This window comes from Oratosquilla oratoria, unplaced genomic scaffold (assembly GCF_046742065.1).
Source record: "Oratosquilla oratoria isolate Oo_2021 unplaced genomic scaffold, ASM4674206v1 SCAFFOLD218, whole genome shotgun sequence".
NCBI lineage: Eukaryota > Metazoa > Arthropoda > Malacostraca > Stomatopoda > Squillidae > Oratosquilla > Oratosquilla oratoria.
In genome coordinates, this window is record NW_027467570.1 from 100,001 (window position 1) to 110,000 (window position 10,000).

General features: G+C 41.0%; 1 protein-coding gene across 1 annotated transcript in view; it reads right to left on the bottom strand.

Annotated features, from left to right (window-relative positions):
• Positions 1-1,291, bottom strand: part of LOC143022888 (uncharacterized) — a 2,004-nt gene extending 713 nt beyond the window's left edge. The window contains exon 1 of the mRNA XM_076181285.1: positions 1,058-1,291. Within this exon, the coding sequence (XP_076037400.1) occupies positions 1,058-1,066 (9 nt within the window). The 5' untranslated portion in view covers positions 1,067-1,291. The remainder of the gene's footprint in view (positions 1-1,057) is intronic.
• Positions 1,292-10,000: the final 8,709 nt, after the last annotated feature.

Below are 10,000 nucleotides of genomic sequence, written 5' to 3' on the forward strand. Positions count from 1 at the left end.
CATAATATCATTAACTTGTACACATATACGAGTATATGTATAGCACAGGGACTGTGTGATTGACAAAATTGTAGAAAAACACTAGCAAATGCAGTAACGAAAAATTATATATATTTTTTCTATTACGTCTTCCTGGTAAAATGAATAAATAAAACGTGAAAATTATAAATGAAGCAACAAGACAAGAGAGGGGGTGCTCAAAAAGACGGTAACAAATACGTTTGTGTCATGATGACAACGATCCTGAGATTATAGATCGTTACAAAAAAAAAAAAAAAAATCGTAATTGAAAGGTAAAAAATTATAAAACTTTATAGTCAATTTTGAATTATCATCATAAGTACGATTTATGTAACTGAATTCACTAATATTCCTGTGCAACAAAGTATTATAAGTTTCATTATTTCTAGTAATTCTCAGTCGTTATCATGGTTGAAATGACTTACATGCTGAAAAACGTCACTAAATATTTGACATTATCAAAACAGGTCAGGCACCTTTTTGTGTGTATATGAGTGTGTGTGTGTGTGTGTGTGTGTGTGTGCGTGCGTGTGTGCGTGTGTGTGTGTGTGTGTGTGCGTGCGTGTGTGCGTGTGTGTGTGTGTGTGTGTGTATTCACTTGGTCTTTGGTCTTTGGATCACGTGTTGGACTCGTGATCGACAGCTATTTCCCTCCTGGAAGAGAGCTCAGAGCTCGTAGGTCCGATCTATGGGTAATGCTATGACCTTACACACACACACACACCCAACTCCCCGCCCACGAGAGTCAGAGTAACGACCCGAAGCGCAGCGGTACCGAAATAATTTCGGCCCTGGGCAGGATTCGAACCAAGTACTACGGGCACCACCATGCTAGTAGTTCAGCGCTCTACCAGCTCTGTGTGTGTGTGTGTGTGTGTGTGTGTGTGTGTATGTGTGTGTGTATGTGTGTGTGTGTGCGTGTATGTGTGTATGTGTGTGTGTGTGTGTGTGCGTGTGCGTGTGTGTGTGTTTACCACTAATAGTAGTAGCAGTTGCAGTAGTGATGGTACTATTAGGCAGGCTAAGTATAACTCACGGTCCTCATGTTGATGTGGTTTTGTAGTTGATTTTAACCTCAGTGGTTAATCGTCTTCAGCAAAACTTCGTTCTACCACAACCTATCACGGAGGTCCTGAACGGTTGGAGACAAGGCAAGCGTCTGTATCGTCCAGCCATCCGGTTGAAGCTTTATATACGGTCGACCGAGGGGCATATCTTATTACGAATGCAAACCGCGTCGCTGCATGGGCCCTAAAGATTGGGCAAGGTAGCTCTTCCACCGGAGGTATTTCTTAGTCCGAGTGGACGGCGAGCTCGCTTGCGTCACGGCGGGGTTTTCCGCGACCCACGTTTTCTGTGAAGAGAGGCGTCCTCGGGGGGAAGTGTTGGTCCGCTGCCGGGCGGCACAGCGCCGCCGCCGCCGCCGTCCGTTGTCTTCCTTTTCGCGCACTTCCTTGTGCAAACGGAAATTCCAATCTCGGCAGGTGCCCTCCAAAACTCAGGTGTCACTTGTTGTTTGTTCTGACTTCCGTGAGGTAATACGGCTCTCTCTCTCTCTCTTTTCTCTCTCTCCCCTCTATTACTCTCTAGTTCTTTCCGCAGTCTCTCTCTCTCGTTCTCTATCTTTCTCTCTTTTCGCTCTCTTTCCTCTATTACTCTCTAGTTATTTCCGCTCTCTCTCTCTCTCTCTCTCTCTCTCTGTCTCTCTCTCTCTATCCTTTCTCTTTTCCCTCTATTATTTTCTCTCCGTCTCTCTTAGCTCTGACAACCCAAGGTTGGCCTCAAAACAATCACCGCAGCAGTCACACCACCACTGCGTTGTCTGACTCCAGACATGTCCCAAACGAACGAACATATCAGTACAATTTCTTCGGCACTCTGATGGAAATACACGAATAAATAGAGAACTCCGGGCCGCACCGCGGCTTGGCTCAAGGTCATCGGCATTCGGAACGCCACTCAAGACGGCGGCCGCAGGGTTAGGGGCAGACGTCTCGCGACCTTGGCCCAAGACCATTATTTTCCCCCGACTGCAGCTGGTGCGACCACCTCCCACGATTCACCTGTGCGTGTCACTGCGCCATTTCAAAATTTAATCGAAAAATCAGGAGAGTGAAACGCGTGGCCGTTCACTTTCAGGGAAATTTGTAACTGTGACCGGTACACTTTATCCCAGCCTAACCAAACTAACCTAACCTCCCTTACACTTTCCAAGTTAGTGGGTGATTATGATAGCGTTACCTTAAACCTGGTTTCTTCGTCTCGTTTCAGATGTGTTCCATTGATGGACAGCTAAGTCCAAACCCAGGGTGACGCACGCAAATACAGAGTGAACCTAACCTTACGATGCCAACCATTTCCCTCGAAGAGGTCGCCATCCCTTTCCGCACTTGGGGACGACTTTCGTGGACACTCGGCTCCAACCTAACCCGCCACCTTTGCCTCACTTACACGGACAGCCACGGCAAGTGGAGGGCACTAGGAATCGTACCACAGCCTCTGAGTTCGCGTGGTATGGTCGAGTATTTGCAAGTCTCGAAACAGTGAAAAAAGTACTCCTTCTATTACTCTCTTGTCATTCCCGATAATCAAACTTTTATGAACTGCATCATTACTATCATCATCACAGTCATCACCATCATCATTTCTGTCACAACCCTAGTCCCACGATCACTGCAATTTCACTTTTTTTTTTATCCATAATTGACGGTGGTGATGGTATCGTAAACATTCCGATACTGATGATGGCGTTCTAGTTAAATAAGTGTAGGCGCTTATTAATGAATACTCTGAGGTAGGAAAGTTCACCTGAAAAAATTAATTTGATAATACATAAAGCTTTATTTGTTTTCAGAGCCAACTTACACCGCCTTGTATTTCTCGTCTTGTGGTCAAAAGACCACAGATTTCTTGTGGTTGGAACAACGCTTGGCTGCTCCCGTAGCCAAACGCAATTGGCTGGTCAGCCATCGTCACACCTGACATCCGCGTTTACGAAAACATCATATTGCGGGATCAGGAGACACTGTGTGTGTGTGTGTGTGTGTGTGTGTGTGTGTGTGTGTGTGTGTGTGTGCGTGCGTGCGTGTGTGTGTGTGTGTGTGTGTGTGTGTGCGAGTGTGTGTGTTTGTGTGCGCGAGAGCGTGTCCCAAAGACCACTTCACCACATCATTTCATTACAATATTGCCTTTAACTCAAACGAACAACATATACAGAGTAGCTTGATAAAATTAGATGCTTAATCCGTCAAATGAATAGTAGATATTTTAATCCACAGTAAAATAAAAAAAATCGTACTAATCGAAGCATTACAGAATATCTCAGTGAACTTAAGGGCTTTGAACGCTGATGTTACCTTACGTGCACTTCTTTGAACGCTGATGTTACCTTACGTGCACTTCTGGTACCATCCCGTTTGACGACGACGACGACTAGCGCTCGCCCCGTACCCGGGCTGGCGGCCTTGGTGCCACGTGACCCAAGTACACAGGTTCCGCAGAAGTGGTGGAGGCAGACCTTCTCATTTATGATGATGATGATGATGATGATGATGATGATGATGATGATGATGATGATGATGATGATGATGATGATGATGATGATGATGATGATGATGATGATGATGATGATGATTATGATGATGATGATGATGATGATGATGATGATGATGATGATGATGATGATGATGATGATGATGATGATGATGATGATGATGATGATGATGATGATGATGATGATGATGATGATGATGATGATGATGATGATGATGATGATGATGATGATGATGATGATGATGATGATGATGATGATGATGATGATGATGATGATGATGATGATGATGATGATGATGATGATGATGATGATGATGATGATGATGATGATGGCATCAGCTACGATGGGGTTGTGACACTGGTGATGATAGAGGGGGTAAGATTCAGAAGGAGGAAGAGCTGGAGAAGGATGAAGAGGAAGAAGGAGGAGAAGAGGAGGTAAGATGAGGTGAGGGAGGGACGTGGGCATAATCACCGTGATCTTTATCGTCACAAGCACCACAACTCACTAGTATTTGTACAATCCATATATATACAGAATATTCATAGCATACCTTTCTCCCATGCCTGTGGGGCGATTGAAAGAATTTTCATTAATCGATACTACAATGCGCCTCTCAACCTTCACGCTTTCTTCAATAATACTCTTACTCGCTATGAGCCGACCGGAAATGCTCAACAAAATGACGGGAGTCCCCAACGCACCCAAGTACAGAAAAGAAATAATGATAAAATAAAATCTGAGAGGTTTTATGTTCAATTAACATCATTTCATGACTCGTTTTCGAAGAAGTCAGACCGTCTTAGTCTTTATTACAGCTTGTACAACATAAGTGGTTCCTACAAGAAGTAATAGTGGAATTTTTCCTTCGTTCGATCTCTAAGAAGAACTGAAGATTTCAAGGTCATGTTACATCTACACATTCCTGCACTGAGAGGTGCAGTCCCATAGGCTGGCACTCGATCTCTGCACACGGACCAGAATATGAGTAAGAGGTCTACAGACATTTGCCATTGGCTTTTATTGGTTGTCTAAATGGTGGAAAGTTTTTAGATTTCTTTATAGATATACTAACCAACGCAGCGAAATCTGGGGAATTTCAGTCCGGCGTGCCATAAGCAAATAGCAAATTTCTTATTTCAGTATCATCTAAAAGATTTATGCAATACATCAGCATTGCTATAGATGTCATCACTAGTCAGATACCTTGATGAAACACCCGTTATGACGTCATGTCGTGTTGTTACGACAACTTTCTTCATTCGAGCATTCTAATTGTCTTCGTGATGAATCATTCGATTTCCTCCTCTACTGTTTTGGCCTACTGAGGCAGGTAATTAGAAAAATCAATTTACATTTATAGACATAACCTAATATAACAAAATAGTCATATTTGCCAAGAAAGGGGAAACACGTCATCAGGCTAATAATAGACATAACAATGACGACCATATTTATGATGTAAACTAATCCTGTTATCAGCACGTTTGGTGACACTAAAGAAAGGATATCCTGGGAATAGTTTCGTCGTCAGGGACAGGAAGACTCATTCGTACACAGAAACTGTCAAGGTTGGCCCACAGGAACCGACCAAGGCGCCTCTTTCCACCGTCAGGATGTGACGACAAGCTTTCGAACTGCGCAAGAAGCTTTTGAGGCACGAGAAGGTGCCCGACTCGGTGCACGTTTTCTATATTTAATCATGACTCGACCTGGTCGATTCTTGACAGGGGTTGACGAGCATGACAAAGATGTAGCGACTGAAAGGGGACAAACCTCTTCAATACCGTGGCGTGGTCCGTATTTTGTTCAACCGAAGTTCGGACACGGGACGAAAGGGGACGTCAGTCATAGAAGGTTCTCTCTACTGAATGAAATCGTCCGTCATTAACCAGAACAAAGTCAGTTTCACATCGCCACGGGAAAGGGTCTAAAGACCAAGAAAAAAGGAACAAGGATTTTTTTTTCTCTAAAAGTAATCTAATGTTTATGAAACCAACGAACGAACGAACCAACCAAACAAACAAGCACAAGAACAAACAAAAACAAAACAAACAAATATCAAACAAAAATAAGCAAGCACACAAAAAACATCAAACAAAAAACAAACAAGCACACAAACAAACAAACAAAAAACAAACAAACAAACAAACATACAAACAAACAGACAAACAAATAGACAAACAAACAGACAAACAAACAAACAAACAAACAAACAAACAAACAAACAAACAAACAAACAAACAAACAAACACAAGGATAAACAAACAAAACAAAACTAACAAACATCAAACAAAAACAAACACACAAACAAACAAATAAATAATCAAACATACAAATAAATAATCAAACAAACACACAAACAAACAAACAAGCAAAGAATAAACAAACAAACAAACAAACAAACAAAAACAAAAACAAAAACAAACAAGTAAAACAAACAAACAAAACAAACAAAAACAAGCAAAAAAAAAAAAACGAACCAAACCAAACCAAACCAAACAACAACAAACAAAAACAAACAAAAGCATACAAACAAACAAACTTATAGAATATTGTTTATCTACTGACGAAGTACCTGGAAACTGTACACAAATGAAAAAGTGTGTCTCAGCTGACTGAAACGACGGGCGAGGTTCACATCTCCTTGTGAACTTTAGTATTTGATGTAATGACAAAAGCTCCTATTTCCTGTGTCTGTTTATTTCAATCGTTTATTTATCAACTTATCTTAATATCTATTTATTTATTCTCTTGTTTATCTTATTTACTTATATAATTATTCAATTATTTATTCATTTATTCGTTTGTTTTTTTATTCATTCATCTATTAATTCATTTATTTGCTTATCTATTCATTTATCTATTAATTTATTCTCTAACTTATTTTCTATTCATTTACTCATTCATTTATTTTTATATTTATTTTTTCTTCTTCTTATATACTTATTCATTCATTCACTTATCTATTTATTTTTATTTTTATTTTTTCTTCTTATATACTTATTCATTCACTTATCTATTTATTCCTCTTTTTATTTTTTCTTCTTCTTTTTCTTTCTCTTTTTTCTTTCAGGAAGACGTTGAGGTCGAACCTTTCAGGTCGATCTATGTTGTCGACATTTCTTGGCCCATCCAGTCAAGGTCGTTTATATTTTGACTTCTGGTAAGTTTTCCTCGAAAATGTCCTTCATCCACTCATTTCCCGTTACTGAAATTTTTCTTTTCTTTTTTTTACTTACTAATCTTTCATTTTGACATCAAAATTTCTTGCGTTTTTTTTTATAAACTTATGCCTACTGTTTGTCAAACCGATTAATTGTAATCACACGCACTTATCGTAATCTTATTATAACTTTAAAAAAATGCTCAGTAGGGCTGATGTACGAGGATATTATTCTGTGTAAATTATATGTCAGCGGTTATCGTATGGATGGCAGTGACCATGGACAAGGCGCTCAAGAACAGGCGTCAGATTAGAAAAAAATAGAACAACTCATTTATATGAGAACTATTAGCCATTAGCCAAAAAAGAGTCCCAGTAAGGCTTCAGAAGAAGAAATAAAAAAAAGAGAGAGAAAACAGTGGAAAGAAAATAAAAAGAGAGGAAAAACAAAACAAAACAAAAAAGCAAACACTTTTATGTGTGAACCAGCTTCCAAAACTAGCCGACAACACACCCCTGAAACATACTTTTGACAGAAAAAAAAAAAAAAAAAAATAGACAGATAAATGAATAAATAGATAAATAGATAAATAGATAAATAGATAAATAAATAATAAATAAATAAATAGATAAATAGAATAAAGTGAAATAAAATAAAATGAAATAAAACAAAATAAAATAAAATAAAATAAAATAAAATAAAATAAAACAAAACAAAATAAAATAAAATAAAATAAAATAAAATAAAATAAAATAAAATAAAATAAAATAAAATAAAATAAAATAAAATGAATGAGAGGGTTTGCCTCCGCCACTGCTGCGGAACCTGTGTGCTTGGGTCACGTGGCACCAACGCCGCCAGCCCGGGTACGGGGCCAGCGCTGGTCGTCGTCGTCGTCAAAGAGGATGGTAGCAGCAGTGCACGTAAGGGAACATCAGCGTTCAAAGCCCTTAAGTTCAGTGAGATATTCTATAATGCTTCGATTAGTACGATTTTTTTTATTTTACTGTGGATTAAAATATCTACCTTTCATTTGACGGAATAAGCATTTAACTTTATCAAGCTACTCTGTATATGATGTTCGTTTGAGGTAAAGACGATATTGTAATGAAATGATGTGGTGAAGTGGTCTTGGGCACACGCTCTCACCCGCGTGCGCGCGCGCACACACACACACACACACACACACACACACACACACACACACACACACACACACACACACACACACACACACACACACACACACACACACACACACACACACACACACACACACACACACACACACGCAAGCACGCACGCACACACACACACACACACACACACACACACACACACACACACACACACACACACACACACACACACACACACACACACACACACACACACAAACATACATACACACACACACACACACACACACACACACACACACACACACACACACACACACACACACACACACACACACACACACACACACACACAGTGTCTCCTGATCCCGCAATATGATGTTTTCGTAAACGCGGATGTCAGGTGTGACGATGGCTGACCCGCCAATTGCGTTTGGGGACGGGAGCAGCCAAGCGTTGTCTCATCCACAAGAAATATGTGGTCTTTTGACCACACGACGAGAAATACAAGGCGGTGTAAGTTGGCTCTGAAAACAAATAAAGCTTTATGTATGATCAAATTAATTTTTTAGGTGAACTTTCCTACCTCAGGGTATTTATTAATAAGCGCCTACACTTATTTGACTAGAACGCCATCATCAGTATCAGAATGTTCACGATACCATCACCACCGTCAATTATGGATAAAAAAAAGTGAAATTGCAGTGATCGTGGGACTGGGGTCGTGACATAAAATGATGATGGTGATGACGGTGATGATGATGGTAATGATGAAGTTCAAAAAGGTTTGATTATCGGGAATGACAAGAGAATAATAGAAGGAATCCTTTTTTCACTGTTTCGAGACTTGCAAATACTCGACCATACCACGCGAACTCAGAGGCTGTAGTACGATTCCTAGTGCCCTCCACTTGCCGTGGCTGTCCGTGTAAGTGAGGCAAAGGTGACGGGTTAGGTTGGAGCCGAGTGTCCACGAAAGTTGTCCCCAAGTGCCGAAAGGGATGGCGACTTCTTCGAGGGAAATGGTTGGCATCGTAAGGTTAGGTTCACTTTAACTGTATTTGCGTGCGTCAGCCCGGGTTTGGACTTAGCTGTCCATCAGAGGAACACATCTGAAACAAGAAGAAGACACCAGGTTTAAGGTAACTCTATCAGAATCACCCACTAACTTGGACAAGTCTAAGTGAGGTTAGGTTAGTTTGGTTAGGCTGGGATAAAGTGTACCGGTCACAGTTACAAATTTCCCTGAAAGTGAACGGCCACGTGTTTCACTCTCCTGATTTTTCGATTAAAATTGAGATGGCACAGTGACACGCACAGGTGAATCGTGGGAGGTGGTCGTACCAGCTGCAGTCGGGGTAAAACATTGGTCTTGGGCCAAGGTCGCTGGACATCTGGCCCTAACCCTGCAGCCGCCGTCCTGAGTGGTGTTCCGAATGCCGATAGATGACCTTGAGGTAAGCAGCGGTGTGGCCCGGAGTTCTCTATTTATTCGTGTATTTCCATCAGAGTGCCGAAGAAATTGTACTAATATGTTCGTTCGTTTGGGACGTGTCTGGAGTCAGACAGCGCAGTGGTGGTGTGACTGCTGCGGTGATTGTTTTGAGACCAACCTTGGGTCGTCAGAGTTAAGAGAGAGACGGAGAGAGAATAATAGAGGGAAAAGAGAAGAGAAGAAAAGAGAGAGAGAGAGAGAGAGAGAGAGAGAGAGAGAGAGAGAGAGAGAGAGAGAGAGAGAGAGAGAGAGAGAGAGAGAGAGAGAGAGAGAGAGAGAGAGAGAGAGAGAGAGAGCGGAAATAAGTAGAGAGTAATATAGGAAAGAGAGAAAAGAGAGGGAGAGAGAGAGTGGGGAAAGAACTAGAGAGTAATAAAGGAAAGAGAGAAAAGAGAGAAAGAGAGAGAGAGAGACTGCGGAAAGAATTAGAGAGTAATAGAGGGAAGAGAAAGAATAGAGAGAGAACGTAAGAACATAAGAGAGAGAGAGAGAAAGAGAGACACAGCCTCGTATTACCTCACGGAAGTCAGAACAAACAATAATTGACACTTGAGTTTTGGAGGGCACCTGCCGAGTTTGGAATTTCCGTTTGCACGAGGAAGTGCGCGAAAAGGAAGACAACGGA